The following is a 22,953-nucleotide window of genomic DNA, read 5'->3' on the forward strand; positions in this document are numbered from 1 at the left end:
TTCAAACCCCTTCTCAGATACTTTCCTTATTGAGGCTATCAAATATTTGTGGTGACTCGTCTGCAGTGTAGCTGGACAGGACAATCTCATCTGTAAACTGAAGGTTGGTGAAATATTCGCCGTTGATGCTCACTGCACAGCATTTCCAGCTTAATATCTTGGATTCTTTTCGAAAAATGCAGTGAATGCCATTGGAGAGAGTCTGTCTGCTTGCCTGACCCCTTTCTTGGTAGGCGTTTTTGTACTTTTCGTGAGGAGAAATGAGATAGCTCTGGAATCTTTGTAGACAGTTCCAAGATACCCACCTATGCTTCCTTTACTCCTTGATTACCGAATGCCTACATCATGGTAAGTATTTCTACTAAATGAAATCTTTTTCCTAATCAACAAAAGCAAGATGAAGAGGTCCATTGTGTCCCGCACGTTTCAGTATTGCCTTATTCACGACATGGATGTGATTCATTGCAGTACATCCTTTACTGAAATTTGCATGTTTTCCTAATTGATTGAAGTAAAGTGTTAGCCTAGTTCTATTGCAAATTTAATCGGTGAATACTCTACACAAAACTGAAAGCAGGGTATGCAGCCTATGAGTCCTTTTTATTAATATCTCTCCTCCTATGGATATGTTTAATTTTGGCATTCTTCCAGCTCTTTAGTTCTGTGGAACTCGCAAGCCATTGCGTGTAAGGTTCCGGAAGCTTTTCAAGCAAAACATATCCTGCTTCTTTGATCAAATTGACGGATATCCCATCTTCCACCGCTTTTACCCGATACATATATTGGAAGACCCTTATAACTTCATCGCTAGTTATGGACGGAGCTTCTGTACTTTGTCCTTAACTTCTTTCAGTGAACTTTGCATGACTGCTTTGGGTTGTAAGGGTCATTATATAAATTTTCTGCTGCTTTTAGTGTACAATAGACGCTGATGATAACATTTCCTTTTATTTCTATAATAATATGCACAATATCTATAGAAACAATGTATAGACTTATCTTTCACTGTATACATATTTCTCATTCCTATACAAAGAATGAATGATTTCATGCTGCTGCCACTTTTTTACTTCTTCCTCAATCTTTCGCAACTTTAGAATTTTAAATATTGCTTTTGTTCTTCTTGTTAACCACATTTTATTGTTCAGTGAATTCTACATGATCTCTTGAGTTACACTCATTCATGCTTTGAAGTTTCTTTATTCAGTCGTTTATCACATGGAAGAGATTACGTACTGAGTGCCTTGACGCCTTACCACCTTCTTAATCACTGCTTCTTCAAACAGCCTAGTTACGGTTCCATTCATTACCTCTACGCTATCTTCATGTTCATGTTCTAAAGCTGTATATTTGTTTGTGAAAAGCAACCTGAATTCATCTTCTTTGACCCTTATTGGTTCTAGGTTAGCCTGTTTCTTCATTAAATTTTCTCTTTCGCTCTTCAATTGCGAGAAATCCTAGAACATACTATACTATGATAACTGTCCTTTGCCAATTCTACAGCCTGCCCTATGCTGGGATCAGCAGAGAGTGAATTCTGATTTCTTGTTTATCCATTAGGGCTTTTCAAGCTCTTTCTAATCCTGCGCTTCTTGAAGAATGTGGTCATTACTCAGAGTCTTTTTTTCTTTCCGTTAATTCTACGAACGTCATTCTTCTACTATTCCTAAATCTGTGAAGCAGTGGCCAACTGCTTGCTCGCCACCTTGTTTTTCTCCGCCTTTTATACAATTGGCTCCCGACTACAGTATACAGAGGTTGCTCCTTCCGCATTGTTGAATAAGAATCATTATATATATGTTCTATTTTTACATTACCATGACGGGAGGTTAGAGCGTAGACTTGTACTATACCAAATGTATATCTCATATTTATATTTAGCACGAGCGCTGTTGCCCTCTCAGTAATGATACACATTTTCCCAATGCTGCATGTTATGTCCTTATAAAGAAGTCCTATCTCGTATTCTCTACCTTTATAGGATACAACGTGGCTATTCGTGTTTACAGTCTAAGCATCACAAATTCTTCTAACCTGACTAATGTTTATCAAAATCGAAGAAATGCCTGACAATTTCTCAAATAGCAGTGCAAAGTTTCTATCATTCGAGAGGGTTTGCATCTTAAGCGTTGCCAGGATCAGTTCGCAGTAGCGGCATGTCCGGGCCCAGAAAATATTAGCCTTGGTCGGTGGTATGCAGCCGCAGGGGACGGAGGGCCGCGGGTTAATAACGTAAGTGATGAGGGAGGGCTTCCAATGCGCGCCATTGAGCCACCAGGTACCTGGAGCCGTCCCATCTCTGTCCTATGCGTCTCTTCAAAACAATATATATCCATACGTCTTGCCCTCTAATCTCTTCTTCAGCCCATGGTGACATAATATTTTTCAGATCATTCGCCGCAGGATAGCAGACACACAAGTATAACAACGAGAGCTTGCCATGGTCGGAGTAATTCCACTTCTGATACCGTACACTTGTTTCTCTGCCATTGTTTGATATAATTTGCTCTAATCAACAATGAACAGATCAACACATGAGACCGAGTGAATTATTTACACTTTTCGAATGATGCATTAAAGGGCAAAAAGTGGTTATTTTAGAGTTTTTATTTACCCCCTATAGAATCCACGCAGCAATGCTTCCATACGTATCCCCACTACGGCCTAACCAATTTCGCTCAATTATTCTCGCTCTACATGTCGGGCCCCACCGGAGCACTCTTTATGGTAAACAAATACTCAACCTGGGTTCTTCGGAAGATAGGTGCGTTTGTCCGAATATGGGCAAATTGTGATCAAGTAGTATGTATTTGCCGGCGCATCACGAAAGTTTCTTTCGATATCGACATGACGACACAGTGCAAAAAGACAAGGAGAGCAGAAAGGAAACAACACAGGCGCTCCCTCCAGCTAAGCTTTATTTACGAAATCTCCCAAAACATACACCTTAGACGTAAATAAAAACGAAACTAAAACTTTTGCATGATGTTACGCTTCTGATGATTCAGTATCGCATCACAGCCAGATACCTAATTTTGTTTTGGGGGAGAGAAATAGGCTGTATGCTGGTGCAACGGTCACCCAGTCGCTGTATCTTGTCAGCCTTCATAATTTCACAGGTAAGCTGTTCTTGGTGTTCGGAAATTATGAAACATTTATCATGCAACACAACCACAGTCTCTACAGCGAATGCCAAGATGACTTTGAACATCTGTGGGACAATGTAAGCATACTCTTTCAATCACTCATTAAACATGTGCTCGCTTAGCCAAAATACTTGTTCTTGTAAGTCAAGGGAACCATGTAAACCACACCCACTGCGGATGCTACAAACCACCTCCTATGTTTAGTAGTGCAAGTATTTCGTCATGCCGCGTGAGTATTCGCACATTTGCATAAAACTGATAATTTCTCCTGAGCGGAAAAAAAACAGCTTTAAGATTTACTTTATTGCCAAGCTTCTTCAAGCTGTGCGAAGCGTTGAGCAAATAAGGAATCTCCGTGACTCGCTTTTTGTCAATGGCAGCGAAATGTGCTGGTTCTTTGTTTCCTTGCTTGATTTTCGTTAATATATTTTCTGCTACTGAAAGTAAGAAAAGCTCGGGATGCCCAGCACATATCCGGCGGGAGCACAGGTTGTCTCATTTTATTTCAGTTTTTTGTGTAACCATGATATGGTAATTGAATTTAAGAGACAAAATGGGGCTGGCATGGTCACGTAATGCGCAGGTTAAATAACTGTCGAACCATTAGGGTTAGAGAATAGGCACCATGAGAAAGGAATCGAATAGTCGAGCATGGCAGAAGACTACGTGGGGCGATGAAATTAGGAAATTCGCATACGCTAGTTGGAATCGGTTGGCGCAGGATAGGGGCAATAGGAGACCGCAGGGAGAGGACATCGTGCTGTAGCGGTCACAGACAAGGCTGCTGCAGCTGATGATAAGGAAGTAATATCAAACCAGGCGTTTCAGATAATACTCGCTCTATATCGACTACAGCAAGTATCGCAAGGCTAACCTTAGTATGCGTAGGTGAAGTACAAGGGTCAATTCCAGACATTTCTGAGTATCAGTGCCTGATTTAGGTTTCGCAGTCCCCTTCAAAAATCTAAACCCATGCATACAGCCTTTTCAAGCACCTGTAGCGGCATTTTATAACTGTAAAATAAAGAATCGCGGGCCAACATTGTGAGCAACGACAGTATAATAAGTAACTGCGGCGCTGTTCACCTGTGAACACTCTTGCCAACCTGCATGCGCATTGTCTCGTACAAAGCTCTTATTCTTAAGCTCGGTTCGCGGGAGTTTTATGTTCAGCGTAACCCAGCAGATTGTGCTCATAGTAAGGACATGGCGGCAAAGCTGCTTTTTATGGCTCTTCTATGTGCCGCTTGTTTGACTGTGCTAGAATGCAACTGCTGGAGTTGTGGAAGAAGGGCCTCAAGCATCAGAAAGGTAATTTTCTTATTGTGAAAGAGCAGATACGTTGCTATATTGACATCTATGTTTAAATAATAATGCGAAAATTCTTATACCAATATCATCAATGTCATTTCAGAAACACTCCCCACTTGAATGTACCCAGAGGAAAAAAAAACATTGTGTTGTTCTTGCGGGAGCTGTTGAAACGCTTTATGACTATGGCCCTTTAGGAGTGGGAAAATCAATACTGGCGTGCCTATATCCATTAGTTTCTAATTTATCTAAGCTACTTTTGGAACTCTGTCAATTTTAGGGAACCTGGCAACTAAGTAGGTCTGCGAGCCAATATTCCCTAGGTAGTCTCTGTAATTAAGCAGCAAATCGCCACTACACTATATCTGGGTATATCGACAAAATAGACAAATAAAGGGGCATAAAGGCTCGTAGACTTAGTTGATTTCGAGCAACATCATCGTTCTGCGCAATCCAGCATAAAAATAAAAAAAAACGGTTCTCATTTGCAACGCAACAAGCGGTAATGCTCAAAGTGAAATACTAATTCCCCATGCATATACAATCAAGTCGCCTAAAGGGAGGGCGGCACGCCGTTTCACATTGAGTAAGCATAATATTGATATTTTAAGCGAGTCGCTGAATACGGTAAATATTCTGCAATCGCCGGGTGCCCAAGATATGGCAGAGTTCAAAAAGTAGCTTAGATGATTTAGACACTATTAGATAGTGGCACGCGCACATTGTTTCTCCTATTCCGAGGACAGCTTTCCAGCTGCTAACCACAGTAACGATGCGTCCCTAGATGCGCCTACATGTGTGAACCTTCTGGAATGTCGTCGTAGATTCGATAGTGAAAAAATCTGGTCTGCAATCCCATTGCATGCCTCCCGCGAACAGCGGTGTACATTGTACAAAGTACGTGTGCTGTAATGAATATTCTCGAACGTTCGATGAGAAATGCATCAACAGCCTACGCACCAGACACGCAGATCAAATTTCAACGACCTAAGAATGCGCCCCTGGCAATGGTGGTAGTTTGAATGTCACCTTTTACAAGTTCACCAAAAAAAAATGTTCTGCTTCTTTACTCACAGTTTTTCTGCTGTATGAATTCGCACCGTCATTGCAACCCGAAAATACGCTACTCAAAAGCATGTTTGTTTTTTGCAATGCTTAAATAGATTCAGCACTTCTTTTCAATGATAGTACACTTCGCCTACTACAACTGTAACATGTTCTTACAATGACTCATAACATCAAATAGAGATTATCGTCTCCATATCGCAGTGGACTACTTAGCTTCTTCTGACAATGTCAATAGCTGCGTTGCGCCTTTCCCAACGTAGGGCTTAAGGTACCCTTTTTGTAACGTGACCGAGTTATCCAGTGCAATTTTTTTTTGCAAGTTGTTTCTTTGCAATTGGCTACTATCTTCTAAACCACCATTTGGTTCTTCCCTTTGGTACTACTGCTTAGAATATTTCGACATAAGGAAACATCAGCAGGCACTCGAATGCACGTGGCTCACCTCTGACTTTGTGCCGGCTTAATATGGAGCTTCAGTTCTGAACAAGACTACGTCTGGCATCGATATGATGCGTACAAGTTGCATTTTTATCGAGATATTCTGCAAGTACATCTCACGGCATTCACAATAATATCCATTACGTTTATTTGTTTAGCCATTCATTGCAGGTGAAATAAAAGAGTTGAGATAGTGTAATTAGGAGGTGTATACAAAAAGATGGTAGGTAACATAAAGCAGCGTGATATGATAGCTGGCTTTCATCTGTATTACAATTCAAAGGATGAATTCGGTGTCGGCGGATATATAAATATAACTAAAATCCTATTCTCTACAGAATACAAGAAACAGAACGCTAAAATATGGTGAAATGTCCCTCCAGCGAACACATGACATTAGGGTGCTCTAGTCAAAAAACTTATACGATCAAGTCATGATTTGTTTACCTCACAGCCGTAAAGAAAAGAGCCTGTAAAATTAGCAAAGACGAACAGTCCTGCTGTTCTGCCTGCTAGGAAAAATTCCCGGTATCTTGAAGAAAAGATTGTCTTGTCGAAGAAGTGAGAAAGAAAGCGCGTGGCAGCTAGGTAGCGGTGATTTTTTTCGCGAGCACTTATAATAAGTTTGTAGCTGTCACACATAGCAGAGGCGCTTTCTAGAATAAAGTACGTGATTGTTTTATATCCAGGTAGATTGAAAGAGATAAACGCTCGCGACAATTTACCGGTGAGGTGAACTGCGAAAGGAATTTCCCGAATTGACGAAAAATACTGGCTTACTTAAATCATGAGATATCCGCCCTAATAGGTACCTGAAAGGACACTAAAGAAAAATCTTAAGTGGAATTCGCTGGGTTGAGTATTCGCGTTTGAGTATGTTACTCTTTTATGTGCGCAGAATATGAACTTTGTTCCTTACAACACTGCCGCCGCACGTTTCCAGTTCTGCTCCTCAACTTGAATTTCTGAGACGAAACGAACCAGCTGACGCAATTCCCAATGTCTCCTCACCCTCCGATGCTTTCAGCGAATCAGGTAGCACAGATGCCACAGGAGAGGTATCATCTCCCCAAAAAGGCGGCGCCTCGCTATTTCACCTTGTCGGTCAATTTCTCGCTCACACGAGCCGCGCAATTGTGCTGCCAGAGATTATCTTGTTTTTTCTAAAACCTAAGTGTTCAGTTCAGTTCAACGTAATGTTTTTATTTACTCGGTTTTCTAACGAGGCGGGGAATGCAAAAGCAACGTGATTGAGGGAGGTGGAGAAAACTGCATCATTGCAATGACTATGACTTGCTTGGAGGATGCAACTGCTTCATGGCATGTCAACACCTTGTAATATCACGTTCCAGTGACGATGAAGAACCAGAGGAAGTCACAACTGCGAGTCGTGAATCCTATTTTGTGTTGGGCCAAGTTGCGCCGAGAAAACAACGTTTCACTGAAAGCACGATGACCTTGGCGAGCGCAGTCGTCGGCAGTAGAAATTTGATGTACGGTTCTAGTAAAACATATTTATGCACGAGCCTTCGTACATCCCAGCGTAATCGCTAATGATAAGTTATTAATGAATGCACGCCGTGCGTCATGTCATGCACGCCGTCAGATTAGAAAAGGGTCTTGGTATAAAACGGGCGACAACGTTCTGAACAATTCGAATACATGGAGGCGCGTCATGCGCCTAATAATAAATTCGTAGCGGTCGTACCTATAGTAATTCGCACCTATCCCGGATTTCGTGACGTCGCGTGGCAAACAGGTGAAGCGGGGTTTTTCACTTGTCACGGAGGGCTGATTGCAGAATTGGGATAGAACAGTTTTGATTAGCTTTCCGTTATAGCGTCCCTCGTGCTGCATGATAGTCACCGATTTTTATCTAATGTGCAGAGAAGGGCCGAGACTTGACGTTGGGTTGTTAATATGGCTTCTCCTCTAGAACGCAGGCCCTATGGAGATTTAAAAATTTATCTGGAAGCCCGATCTCCCAACACAGCTTTGGTGAAATAGTCGAGCATTCACCACGGCTGTAAAAGGAATACATGTACTGGCGCCGAATACCTACTGAGAAAATGCGTGCGCGCTCCCGGCCTGGTGCTCGGCGACTACGGGAGTTCGAGATTCTTGAAAGCACACCTACCTTTAGGAAAGCTGCTGGCGTGAGATAGCCAGAATCTTTTAAATTGCAGCGGTAGTGAAATGGTGCAGCGTCAACACAGTATGCTGGAGGTACCTGTCTCCAATCCTGTCACACCCGGAAACCCAAGTTTTTTTTTATAACGAGCACAGATCTACCACGACATGGCTCTTGGTTTTTATATAGGTCTTATATGGGATCCTAAAGAATTCCAAAGACGTCTGGGCGCTTCTTCTGACATTAACACTTTGGTGAAATAGTGGAACATTTGTTGTTACTATCGGAGGGACACGAGCGGTGCGCCCGCGTAAAATATGCAGAAGCACAAGTGCCGAGATAATATGGTAGTTTAAGACGATTGGAAGCATACCCACAATTGGGAAGTTTGTGATATGACATTGCAAGACTCATTTTTTTCGATCACGAAAACGTTGAAATGGTGGATTGTCTTCCTCGAATTCGGGAGATTCAGGGTTCGACACGAATGCTCTAGCTTGGGCTGAAGGTTGAAGTCGATTGGTGGAGGAATCTTTAAGGCTTCTCGCAAGCTTCTTCGCCCAAAAGAATGAGGAAAAGAACGCTCTGCCCGCTTGCGGCTGCCGCTCGGTACATGGCAGTCAGTTCGGAACTTGTAGCCGCCACTGGCGCAGCAGAGGGAAAGGTACTGACGCGCTCACACGCACACAGACACCACCGGCGTCTGCCACGTCGAGGAGGAGGAAAAGGATGGAATGCGCACAGGAAGCTTAACCCTGTCACTCGAGGAGAAAAGTTAGCACTGGCGAGCCCACGCAGACATCAGTGCTTCACGCGCATTTCGGGGGAGGAGGCGAGAATGCGATAACAAAGGCTTAGTTCTTTACCCCGTTGGGCCCTACTAGGCGTTTTTCAACGGTTACGGGTGGCTCAGCTTATTTGAAACGGCGAGACCTTTACCGTGGCTTTGGTGGCGTGACGCAAATTATTCACCACACAGGTCACTAATAACCACCGTCTTGAAAAATCGACAATATTTCACAGCTTGGTGGTGACAGCAATCTGCGAAAAGAGTAGTACAATGAGTACTTGTGGTGTCAAGGGTCGTAAGACTAGAGGAGAGGGGTAATAATGGATTTGGCTTCATGGAGCATCAGGTAATGTCCTACTATACTGTTACAGGGAGGTGTGTAGTAGCTTGGCAAAGAAATGTATCAATACATCGACGCAAGCATTTGTGCTGTAAAGTCCTCGTCGGCGTAGTCTTCTACTACCCTGAATTGCAGAACTACAGTTGAAAGATGCTTCGTGGGGTCAGGTACGTTGGTGACGGAACTGCATGTTTTGTCTAAAAGTACCAATCTGTCTCCCACAAGCCCCCTAGCACGCCTCTACTACCCCGTGCAGTGGCGTTCAGGTAGGCCTAGCAATCTTTCTCCTCGTCTTTCTCTGTCCGTAAAGCACGGCTACACAAACAATGTGCTTGTAGAATCGAAGTTCATGATTCCGTTTAGCTCATACAGAAAATGTTCCACCATTAAGCTTCTCGCCATCCATGCGCAAGAGGCACCTTAAGTGCAGAAAGGACATTCACACGACATTACATAACCTGTTTATGCCCGCTAATGAATTTCTATACATACTTGAATTTGTGGACCAGCGTATTCCTCTAAATTGAGTAGCTTTCCATTTGTGGCGCCAGCATGTGTGCATGTGACGACAGCAGCACAAAGCACGAGCTGTCACAAAAAATAAAGATGGCAAAGTCGTGCAGGGTGGACGCGGTATGTTTCAAACAGCTGGCTGGTATGCGTTAGAAAAACGAAAAGCATCGACTAATGGAATAAAGAAAAAAAACATGGATTATTGGATAGAGTAGCCATGTGCTTAGCTCAACGGCGGATGTACGATTCCCACACTGAACACAAAATTTCTTTTGTAGTTAACCTATCCCACACAGGAAGCTCCCTACCACAAAGTGCCCGAAACGTGTCAAATAATTTTTCGAATTTTAAAAAGATTCGGCGAAATATACAGGCTGCCCGCCGAACCCTGGAAAACAAGAGGTGTGGTCGTAAGATTTGTACGATAGGACCTTCCAGATACATGGTTGAAAAAGCGAAACCTCGGAGAAAAAGCAAAGAAACGATGTAAATCACAGAAAACGTGACAAAACGCTCCAAAATGCTCCTAGCAACTGTAAAGGTTTGGCAAAGTCCCATACCTACGAATTTGCCTGGCCTTCAAGTGGGAAACTCCTGGTGCTCAAAAGGGATGGGATCTCGGCTTTAGACATTAGAACTGAAAACTATCTCTGACTCCTGGTCTGTTGAGATTGTTTCATCTTGCAGCCCACACAGTGTACAATGGAACACTTCAGATATATAACATTGGAAGAATTACCTAATGCATATCAAAATAGAAATGATCACCTGCGCTGTTTTTGTTTAAGCATCCTGTCCGTACGAACGAAAACTGCTCGGTTGAAATTCCTATTTTACAGGTTACAGAACTGCTTCACTGTGGTTATGTCTACTGAGACATGACAGTCTCGCGAAAGGGACCTGTTTTATCTTCCTAACATGAATACATTTTATGTTTGTAGAACCAAGTGCCGAGGTGGGGACGTATCTCTTCGTGCAGAAAGCTCTTCGAATGCTCGTTTACTCGTGAAATTTTCAGTTCTTACTGATATTTATTACATTCTCTGCACACAGGCAAGGAAAGTCATTATGGCATCATTTTGCCGTGCCCCATATGGCAATGTATCCACTTTTTTGCATTCTTCGACAACTTCTTTGTAAATGAAAATAGTTACCATGTATTTATTCGTGGCGATATTAATATTGATGTGGCATGTATTATCTCCAATAAACTTGAATTTGATCATGTTTTTAAGCAGGAATGTATGCTGAAGCCTTAGAAATAGAGTGATTCGGGTGAAACTTAATTCAGGAATTATCATAAATTTGCTCCTCGCTAATTACGGCACAATTTCTATCACTACACCTATTTCAACCTGTTCCATTAATGTCTGCATGGAATTTTGCTGTAAGGTAGACATTACCCCAATAAAGAAGCTCAGAGGCGTGTGATAACTTACTAGCTTAATTCATACAATTTACTAGACTTTTTTCGTTGGGAGTTATAAACAGTTAGCTCGACTGAATTCAGAATATTACTGATGCAAATGGTGCTTCAAAATGTTCAGGGATCATTCCTTAGCTAACTATGAGAAGCATGTCATTCGGAACGAACGGGTGAAAAATAAAAAAAAGAATATAAAAACCTTGTGTGCCACGTGAACTCCACAAAACAATTCATACGAAGTATGAACATTTCAAGAAATTCAGGTATTCCTGTAATGAAACGGACATTCTTGCTTTTCAGCTTATCCGTAATGTCATAAATGAAGAACTGAAAACGTGCAGGGATGCCTATTATTTTTGTTTCTTGACTTTGTGTTCGGCTGGTGCGAGTAAATTGTGGAATAAAATGAACGCTTTATAGGACGTGGGTAGGAGAATTCTCTAGTAGAGATTATGCGTGAGGGGGAATCGCTGAGGGTGACGCAATGGTAAATTCATTTTCAAAAACACTTTGTGCGGAAAACTAACAGGGACGAAGACAAGGAGCAACGCAAGGACGAGTGCTTTCTAACAGCTAGTTTTATTTTCGAAGAACCCTCTGCTTAAATACCCACAGATATGCGCGATCCAGTCAACAGAACACGCCGACAGCACATATAACAACACATTTGATAAAATGCCGTGGATTAGCGCTACCCAAAAAGTGTTGTTATATGCGCTATCGGCGTGTTCTGTTGACTGGATCGCACAGACCTCTGAGTATTTAAGCAGCTGGTGCTTCTAAAATAACACCAGTTGTGAGAAAGCGCACGTCCTTGTGTTACTCTATTTCTTCATCCCTGCTTGTGTTGAGCACGGAGTGTTATTAAAGATGAATCTGTTCCAACTAGGCCCACTCGCAGGTATGCAATGGTAAAGCCATTAAAGAATTCTTTGTTAGCAGAAATGTAATTGCAGGCCATTCAGAAAAAAGCAACAGTTTTGATACAGCTCATAAGAATACGCTTTCCTTAGAACCCAAAACACGAAGTTCGCTTTGTGTGCGCAAATTTAAACAAGTCCCACAGCTGTAATGCCGATGATGTGCAAGTTAGATCGGTGACATAAGTCATTGACGTTGTAAGACTCCCACCAACGTAAGTACTGAACATTTGCCTATCGACGGCCGTTTAACCATCGAGAGTGCAAGTGATTTGAGTGATTCCGCTCTGTAAATAAATGGGGATAGGCAACATTTCTCGAACTACCGCCCGATGCCAATACTGCCCGTATTTTCCAACCATTGGAAAAATTATTTACAAAGAACTTTCACGTTATTGCGATAAATATTCTATATTCACAAAACTGCACTACGGCTTTGAAAAACATTGGTCTACAGAACTGGCACTTCTTGATCCAACAGAATATATTTAGGAATACTTAAGAGGACAGGAACGTTGCTTTGGACATTTTTGTTTATTTTACTCAAGTATTCAACAGCATGAACCCCTGTATTCGTTTTAACAAAGTACACCGTTATGTTATTCAAGGACACGCGCCTAATATGTTAATCAGTTATCGCTTTCAAAGGAAAGCATTTGTCCAGGTAAGGCACCTATTATCTAGTCAAAAAGCAACATTCTCAGGCGTGCCCCTAGGAAGCATTCTTCGTACCACAAGGAAGCATACTTCTCTAAGACGTTGAAAGTGGGATGGCCCCGTAAATCATACCTCGAAGAAATTATCTCCTATACGTGCGTACTTAAACGTTATCGCTTTGTCTTATCAAATCGTTATGTCTTACCAATGTCTGCCAAACTTGCTATTTACTATGCCTACATAAATAGTAGGCATAGTAAATAGTTCTACATAAATTACTCACATTTAGTTTGGGGCACACGGACCGAGAAAAAAAGCTTACAAGTCCTTTAGGAATGCAAAAAAAGATCTTAAGAATCATTAGGGATCTGCCAGGCTTTCATTACGCTGAACAAATGTTCTAAAACCTGAAGGTCATTCCAGTAGCTAAAATGTACCCATATAAATTCCTGCGCAAGCATAAACTGAGCATAAACTCAGCATTAGGGAAATCGTTTGCCGTTTTTAGATATATCTAACGTATAATTATTACGCAACGCTGCGCATACCGCAAGAGAAACTGACATAGAGAAAGTTTCAAAATGTCGCACCAATTACAGATTGCAGATGTTCAGGAATAACCTGCCTCGACTGCTCAATGCACATAAACAGCAGAAATAGATGTTCTAGACTTAAACTTCCGTAGACTGAAGGCGTTCTTTTATCAGCTCAATTGCCAATGATCCTAATACATACCACATATCTATTTCATAAACAAAACACCCTGTCGAGAAACTCTGTCTCTGTTTCATCAGAAAAGTACCTTAATTGAATGTGTTATTTCAGTTCTATTAACTTTGCCCCATGTTCGTCGTAAAAGTTTTATGTTATTATTATCATTCTCTTTTTACCCTTCTGGCCTGTGTTGCTTAGTCGCCGTCATTGCATAAGGGACCAAGATTTTTCTCAAGCCGTAATGGAACGGGTTTTCTTCCTGGCCCCTTTCACAGTGAAGAACAAATAACAGGAATGGATCAAATTGTATAGTGCAACGCCGACGCATATGTCGAGAACATGAACATTTATTTCTGTTTATTAGGTAACCCGCTCATAATAATTACTGACAAATAGTCTGCCAACTACCACACACAATTGGGATCAGATTGAAGCCCAAGATCACTATAGTTTTCAATAAAAGAACTGCACGAATAGCCAATCGACTTCTTTAGAAATTGGTACCACGCAATCTTTCAAAAAATTACACGTACTTTGTCACTAGCTTTGCAGAAACGCGAAATAAATTGGTATTGAAAAATATCACAATGTGTAGGAAAAAAAGATAAAGCATTTCTCTGCCTTGCAAACAATAAAGGGCCCTTTACAGAGAAAATGTCACTGATTGCAATAAAACATAAAATGCCTGCATGAATAACTAAACAAAAACAAAATCTTTCCTAGAAGACAAGAAGCTAACATAACCGTTAGTTAAAAAATAGAAGAGACCACGGCAAATGTAGGGCCGAGATATTTGTTCGCCGCCATATTAAGCGCTCACATATTAAGAAAACGAAAGAATAGCATAATCTTGTAGTTCTTGAGTTGTAGGTACAAATTATAAGCTACAGGTAAATGAAAGTGGGGGAAAGACATTATGCTGCCTGTGGAAGTGGAACCTACAACCTCCACATTACGGATGCATTGCGCTATCAGTTTTGCTACAGCAATGGCTGTTCCCACGCGCATTTTCCCGAATTTTTGTGTATGTCTGCAAGATGTAACCGCAGGAGTGCTAGCTAGCGCCACCATTCCACCGCGCAACCGAAAACAAAGCATGCATGATCCTGTTGGCTCTGCGTTGCTTAGAAAACGTTGGTCGTTGTTTTAGTATACTGATATTGTGCGATACATATTCTTTGGCAGGTGGAACAGAGTAACGCAAATTTAACATTGTGTTGTAAAATATGTGCTTAGTTTTGATACTAGACAAGGCCAAATAGTTAATTTTTGAATACAAAGTAAATATGTATGATGCACCACCTACTCTTATGCATATTCGAACATCCCTATATTAGGCCACTGCCGAAATAAAATATATTTCAATTGTTACTTTGTGATAAACAATCGGTTGCGAGAGGATTTTAAGGAAAGCGTTGACGTTACGAGAGCATGTTTTACAGCTGTGTGGCATGGCATCTATAACCTTCTGTGTTTTTGCTTTATCTCGGGGCTTCGAAGCAACGGTGTATGACAGGGACGAGTTCCTTTTACAACACCCAGGCAGAGCAAATAGTGCACTTCAGGAAGAAAGCTACAAAACCAAATCTGGGGATCAACCTTATGCTCCGCCTGCAATGTACAGTTCGAAGCCGTACAGTTGGACTTGGACTAGATTCCCAATAAATACCATCAGTGGGTTCTGGTCCATTGGGTTAATGTCTTGCTATACAAGATATGACGTCAAAAACTGGTCTGAGGAGTCGTAAATTTAGGAAAGTTTTGCTTCTCGAGAACGCGACCCCCTTCTTTGAAATGTTCGATCACAATCCGATTTAGGCACAAGCCTACGGCATAGAAACCGAAACGTAATTCCAAGTTGGGCTTATTTGTTCGGTTTTCCACGACGCGTCTTTCAACAGCAAGAAATTGTTCGGGTTGCTGCGTTGCCGTGAATCATTCCATTTCCTTCATAAATCACTATGACAACTGCTAATGTTGCTTTGACTGTCAAATTGTGTGAAGCTTCGTGGATCACGCAGATGCAGACAGTGGCCGCACGTTACGGGTTATTCTGTATCGAAGCATTGCATTGAAGTATTCCAACCATTCTTTTTCGATGTCTATATTTGTCCATTTTGTTTTCAGTTATTTTCTACGAAAGAACCAATATGGATATACAGCACCACTGGGCCGACCAAATTAAGGTGTTTAGTGGACGTGGTGACCACAATGGAAAGAATGTCTGTAAACTTCACACGATCGAGCTACAATCGTGGCCACAAGTAATTATAACGTAAGAATGAAATATATATGAATGAATATTCACGCTCCATATATTTGCAGGGTATCTAGGGCATTGCAAGGAATATTTGATCAGCACCGAAAAAAGCATATGGATGTGAAAACTTCAGGTATGTTCTGTAGTTGAGTTGTATTTTCGCGTGGTGACATGGTGGTTTGTGACAGAATAATTATGAAAAATGCTCCAAATTGAGACTTTCGCCTCCACGCAATAAATACTTGCATCAGCTACCAAAATCCTTTTTCTCGCTTATTAAGCACTACATCTGATTTTATTTTGCATTTTCCCCGTTCCATAGCGCCCAATAAATGTAAACAGCCTGAAATAAAATCACAGCGATAATGTTTTCTTCTACACATTACCGTATCTCCCCCCTCTTCTGCATGTTCATAGGCAAACGACGACATCATACTGATTGAGCGCCCAAAATTGCTGTCTTTGTTCAACGATCGCTCCACGTACAAAATCATTGCCACTCTATTGTTGTAGAAGATTTGAAAGTTCTTTTTTTGGTGTATAAACTGTGACAAAATGACAGCAATATCCACCTCTATGTAATGCTATTTTTAGCTAATGAAGCTTCTATTCATCAAATTAGTAAAGCAATGAACTAATGTTGTATTTAAAGCATTCCTTCTCTCAACAAACGATGTATTCAGTTCCAGATCCTCTATTCAACTTTCAAGAGGATCTGCTCTTTATGAGCGATGACTACAGCTGTGCAGTGGTTTTGACCACGACGAATATTTGTGGTGCGTTTACTCTCCTTAACACTCCTTTTTGATTATTTCACACCGCTGCAGCTCCTTTTTCAGATGTATTTCTGTTTGGTAGTTCTACCTACTGAAGTGCAATTGTAATTATATTGTACGTTTTGCATGATATTGCTCAGGATAGGATAGATTTACGTACAATATGATAGGTGGCTAGCCTAGTGCAAGGAACAGCACGGTCATGCAAGGACAACAGGCACCGGCAAGCTCCCTCGCGCACACCTCTACATTCGCTTCCTTCGGCTATGTCGTGCAGCATGACAGTTTCTTGGTGGAAAACAAAGCTCTCCGAACGGGTTACCTAGCCAGATGGTGCTGCAGTTTGAGTCGCGCGACGTGCACGACTTGCGTTTTACGTGAATGCTGGTTGTGCTAAGTGACTGTTGCGAGGACGTATCGCCTGTGAATCAAGCGTATCAGTATGACGTATGGGCCTGTGTATTGTGACAGAAATTTTGCGTACAGCCCATTTTTCCGTACAGGTGTACAAAACACAACAATGTCCCCAGGCACAATTGTGACGAGCATATGTCGGGTGTATTAACGAGACTTCGCAAGATCTTCAGAGGAGAGAGTCTAGAACAAAGCCAGTCGCCGGGCTTCTTTGGCACGACATAAAGTCTGGCCTACTGAAGGGTCATCGTGTGGAGACCAGGGGAGGATGGTGTCGATGAAGCTTTGAGGGTTGCGTGCGTACAGAAAAAAGAAATGCGCATCACTTGTGACTTCATGCTCGGCAGTATTGTAAGCGTCCATAACAAATGGTAAAATAGAATCCCAATATTGTGAAATATAGAGAGATATATTTATTTGTTTAATATTTATTTGCTGGTTAACTACTTTGCCATTCAGACATTACAGCAGGGAAGGCACAACTGATATAAACAAAAACTCAAAAATACATTCATAACTGCATGCAAGAAATCATAATTTGAACAAGTACAGACAGTGTAAGATGGTAGAGTATTACAATCTCTTATAGTACGAACAAAGAAGGAGCAGCGGAAAGCATCAGTTTTAAAAATGTCACGTGTTTTTAATTTGTGATCTCGTCATTTAGAAACATATGTGGGCGGCTGAAAATACAATTCCCTGGCTATCTCCGTTTTAGACTAGTACATGTTATGAAGGAATTTTAATCTCAGATATTTTTAAACTATGGGGTTTTACGTGCCAGAACCACTTTCTGATTATGAGGCCCGCCATAGTGGAGGACTCCGGAAATTTTTACCACCTGGGGATCTTTAACGTGCCCTTAAATCTAAGTACACGGGTGTTGTCGCATTTCGCCCCCACCGAAATTCGGCCGCCATGGCCGGGATTCGAGCCGCGAGCTCGTTGTCAGAATCTGAAATAACCACGATGGTGTTCAAGAAGACGCAAATTTAATGGTTTTTAGGCTTTCTGTCATGCTTAGTATCCTAGCATCCTGTAATATTTGCCAAGACAAATCGAACTGCTCTGTTCTGCACTTTTTCTAGTTTATCTACAAGATCACTAGTATATGGATCCCAGCAAAAGCAGGCATACTCCAGTGTACTGCGGACATGTGTGAAATACAGATGCTTCCTAAGTTTCTGTGGCAAACTACGAAAGTTACGTTTCAGGAAACCCAATGCTCTTCTAGCCTTGTTCCTAACATGAGTAACAAGTCTGTTCCACCTAAGATCACCAGAACAAGTGCACCTAAATGTTTATATTGTGTCACTTGTTCAAGACTAGCATTCCTTATAGTGTAATGATTACTGTTGTATGAGCACTTTCTGGTAACGGCGACGTGTACACTTTTTTTGCCACTCAGCAACATTTTTCATTTTTCACACCATGTGGCAATCAAATCCAAATCATGATGTTGGGCTTGTTGGTCAGATTCGCGATTGATGACCCTGTATACTATACAGTTATCTGCAAACATTCTTAACGATGATGTAATGCCCAAAGTGATGTCAGCAATAAACAACAAAAATAAAAGTGGGCATAAAACTGATCCCTGTGGTTCACCAGAAGTCACAGGAACATTTTAGAGGAACATCCGTTGAGAGCCACAGATATCTCTCTTGAGCGAAGATACTCAGACATCCATGCCATAACTTTGTCATCCAATTTGTAACGTCGAAGTTTAGCGATCAGTAGAGTCTGCTTAACGACATCAAAAGCCATTTTAAAAACCAGATGTATACAGTCAACAATTTGTTTCTTGTCGGCTGCAGAGACTAGCTAATGAGGGAATGCAACCAATTGTGTCGTAAACGAAAAGCCCTGCCGAAATCCATAAGGAGTAGGATGAAGAAGAACGTTGTTATCAAGATGAGACATGATGCAGCTATAAATCACATGTTCAATAACCTTACATACAATGCTAGTTAAGGATACTGGCTTGTAATTCTCAACACGGTACCTCTGTCAACTCTTATGAATTGCCACCACTAGCGCTAGTTTCCAACCACCAGGAACAACGCTGTTATTTAAGGAATCTTGAAATAAGCGACAGAAGTACAAACATAATATGCTGGAGCAATTTATAAGGAATGATGCAGGGATATCATCCGGACCACACGCTTTTGTTGGCTTGAAACAGTGTAATAGCCGTTCGATGCCCGTCACACTAAACACAACCTCAGACATTTCGTCGGCTTCGACCGCAAAATCAACAATATTAACGTCACGTATGTTTGAATGAGTAGACTAAAATACTCATGAAAAATAATTAACAAAAATTTCGACCTTACTTGAGTTACCAAGTTCGAAGGAGAAGAAAGTCATCTCGCAGTTCGAAAGGCTTGTTCTAAGTATACCCCATAACTCTTCCACGTTTAAGTCATCGGCCAATGAGTCAAAAGTACGAAAATAAGATTCAAGAGCTAATTTTAGTGCTGCTTAGTTAGCCTTCTTATATGCACACACAGTTCTAGGAGGTTTTTTGGATACACACACATTTCGAAAGATCGTAACGGCTACAATACCATTATGATCGCTTATAGCAGGCAAAACACGTACATTTGATACAACAATGCGTGCATAAAAAACAACAGATCAAGCACATTACCAGTGCCATCATTACGCAAAGGGTCTCTTAGGAACTGATGGGGCATATTTTCATGCATGAACTCAAAGAAAGCTGTATATAAGCTGCGTGTGGCCATACGTGTAAGCATATTGCCCGATCACCAATTTGTACTGCGGAGATTGAAGTTTCCTCCCAATATAATGTGACCTCTTTCAACTGTCTCAAGAAAAGTGGTCATTTGTGCAAACTCATAAGAAACATCAGGGGGTCAGTAATAAGATCCAATAACAGTACTTTTACCATTTTCGGCCAGCAACTTGCAAAATACAGATTCACATTCCAAATAAGAATCAACTCGAACACACGGCAAGTCGGATCTTCAAGAATGAATACTCCTGCTCTCCTTGGTTCATGGTCCCGCCTAAAACTGTGACAATCAAGAGGTAACATTTCTCTATCGAGGACGGTAGAATCGAGCCATGATTCAGTTCCTGTGGGCTCAACAGAATTTAATAGTAAATGAAAGTTATTCACTTTGTTTCTAAGGCTTCTACAATTGGCAATCGGGAGTCTGAGCTGATGTGTCACCACAGAAAGCGACAAGGATCACGTTTCGACTACGTCACCAGTTGTGCTTTTAGATTCAATATCGTTTGTCTCCCAGGTATAAGGTATCAAATCTTAGAAACGGTTTCACTCCCTCCTTCCTATTTTCTTTTGCAAATGCCCAAAGTTTATTTCTTTTTTCGCGGACTGAATGTGGAAAATCTTCAGATATTCTGTTATATTATGTTATGTTATGTTCTATTCTGGTATATTATCTATTACTGTTCGCATTTACTCTATGTTCGGGAGATTTCTTTCTAAAGAAGGCAGACGTGATTCCGATTCCGTTACATCAGCCTTTGGGTATGTACTCCGTCCTCTTTAGGTTATATGCTTTCGTCAAGATCTGCTGTCGCGTCTTGAAGGAGGCAATCGAACGATTACTGGCCGTATTTGATTTGTATGATATGGCCCTATTCTGTGGGCACGCTCAATGTTAACGGAAGTGAGCGGAAGTTTCGTGCAGCACAAATTAAGAATCATATCTTCAGCCTGAGCACTTGTCTTGCTGGCCGCAGAATCTCTAATCCGTCCAAGACCATATTCGCATACCTCTCCCGGTTTTCAAGGTAATCTAATTTCTTAAGAACGAGGGACATCGCATCTTGGTCTCGTTGCTGCTGTTCTGTTATATTATTTATTACTGTTCGCATTTCCTCTATGTTCGAGACATGTCTTTCTAAAGAAGCTAGACGTCATTCCAATTCCGTTACATCAGCCTTTGGGCATCTTCAACTGCCGACAGTTGAGAAATAGGTGTAGCCTGTCCTTCAAGCAACTGTTTATTCTGCGCAGTAGAAGGCCCTGCATTTCTTTCAACGTCTCCCCTCCACAACAGCAAAATAACCAAATAAAAGCCAGCGCTTCGAAACAGCAAGAACTGCTGTCTGCGAATTACCCTGTGTGGTATTTCGTGATACTAGCACTTCAAAGCCAAAAACACGGAACACTGGGGTGGAACCGGCATAATGGAATGATACCATTTGCAACTATGGAGCGAAAAACCAACCTGCGTAAGCAGCAAGAAGGAGATAAGGACCACTAACATGTCGGCAGTCCCATGCCCCGTTGACAAAGTGCTGCTGTGGTCAATTTGGAGCGGAATGCCAGCAGCTGTGTCAGTGCCGCCCAGCGTCCATTTGCGGCTGTTGAAGAGCGACAAAAAGACCGATTCAGTCAGTGCCAGGCATTTTCGTCAATCCACCGTCACTGGAGGTAACCACCGCAGAACTCTTTCCAAGTCGCCGTTATACGCCTTCCCGTCGGTGAAATCAGCTACAGCCTACTCTTTCGTGGGTTTGATCACGACGCAAGCTTGCGCAAGCAGCGAGAAAGAGATAAGGACCACTGCCATGTCGCCGATCCTATGCCCCCATGCCAAGCATATTGGTCAGGATATGATTCGTGAGCTCAGTGATGCCATTTGTGAACGGGTTGTGAAGGATCGAGGGGCAGTAATCACGTCCGCAGTAAACGGCAGTTTACTGGGGACGTTGTTGATGAAGTGATAAGCTGCCGTCTACGATCTCTAATCACAACGCGTGAACCACCATGACGAAGAATAACGAAGTACTGCAGGAAATATGAAACGCCAGCTGCTATAGCCGAAGCAAGTGCTGGCGTCTCGTTATACCAGGTCAAAAATCCCACTCGCACAATATTCCAACAACGTCCGGCAGTACACTTAGGGAAGCGACGCAGTAAGTTGACACGAACTTTCCAAAATGGCAAGGCCGGCAGCTTAACTGGCAGCATGACACCTGCAGAAGTCGTCGTTAACTGCTTATGGCGCTGGCACATTGCGCAGCTGGAAACGTACAGCTTGGCGATTTTCCGGACCTTGAACCAAAAGAAACGCTGGTGCAGTGGGCGGAGCGTCCGAGCAAAGTCGAAGTGACCTGACATTACGTCATCGTGCATGGCATGGAGGATCATAGGTCTAAATGCCTGAGTAACCACGACGAGAAGTGGAGTGCCGTCAGCAGAATAATTCGCCTAATACAATAAACGGTCAACAATAATGAAAGATAAGTCCATTGCAGATTACCGAGTGGCGCAAGAACATGTCTGATTGGAGGGTGATGTTTCTCACGCTTCCCAGGAAACTGCGGAATCCCACGAAACGTCGGAGGTCTTTTGCCTTCTTTGGCTGTTGAAAGTCACAAATGGCTGCAAGCTTCTGCGGCTCCGGATAGATGCCTTCTTTGCTGCGGAGTACACCCAACACACGTGTTTGGCGCTCACCGAAGTGGCACTTTTTGCGGACGTTTAAATCAGTCCAGCTTGCCGTCAAGGACGTTTTCCCTTCGTTGATTGTGCGCGTGAAATATCTTCCTTTCAATGACAACGTCGTCCACGTAACCCCTCTATTATTCCCATCGAACTCCGCACAGAATCGTATTCATAAATTGTTAAAATGTAGCAGGAGCATTACGTTAAATTCGAAGGGTTCATCCGGCCTCTTTAATCCAGTTTTCTCCTTGCGTGGCGGGTGCATAGGTATCTTCTAGTTCCCTGAGCGCAGATGGGCAGAGGAGAAGTACGAGGCAGAATGTCTACAGTCAATGGCATCAACCATACGTGCGAGAGGATACACGTCCTTCTTTGTCAGTGCGTTTAGGCGCTTGCAGTCGATGCATAGTCACCACGAATCAACTTTCGTCTTGAACAATATAATTGTAGCCGCGAACGGACTATTGCACCCTTAGATAACGCCCTTCTGTAGCATGTCTGTAACTTCTTCGGGAATCACTTTGCGCTCGGCTGAATAAACGTGGTACGGCTTCTGTGGTATTGGTGACAGAGAGAGAGATTATACTGTATAGAAAC

General features: G+C 42.1%; 1 protein-coding gene across 1 annotated transcript in view; it reads left to right on the forward strand.

Moving 5' to 3' along the window:
• The first annotated feature begins 4,288 nt into the window (after nucleotides 1–4,288).
• Nucleotides 4,289–22,953, forward strand: part of LOC129380181 (uncharacterized) — a 37,849-nt gene continuing 19,184 nt past the window's right edge. The window contains exons 1-4 of the mRNA XM_055072061.2: nucleotides 4,289–4,457; nucleotides 15,582–15,718; nucleotides 15,780–15,847; nucleotides 16,398–16,490. Of these exons, the coding sequence (XP_054928036.1) occupies nucleotides 4,353–4,457; nucleotides 15,582–15,718; nucleotides 15,780–15,847; nucleotides 16,398–16,490 (403 nt within the window). The 5' untranslated portion in view covers nucleotides 4,289–4,352. The remainder of the gene's footprint in view (nucleotides 4,458–15,581; nucleotides 15,719–15,779; nucleotides 15,848–16,397; nucleotides 16,491–22,953) is intronic.

Source organism: Dermacentor andersoni, chromosome 7 (assembly GCF_023375885.2).
Source record: "Dermacentor andersoni chromosome 7, qqDerAnde1_hic_scaffold, whole genome shotgun sequence".
In the NCBI taxonomy this organism is placed as follows: Eukaryota; Metazoa; Arthropoda; class Arachnida; order Ixodida; family Ixodidae; genus Dermacentor; species Dermacentor andersoni.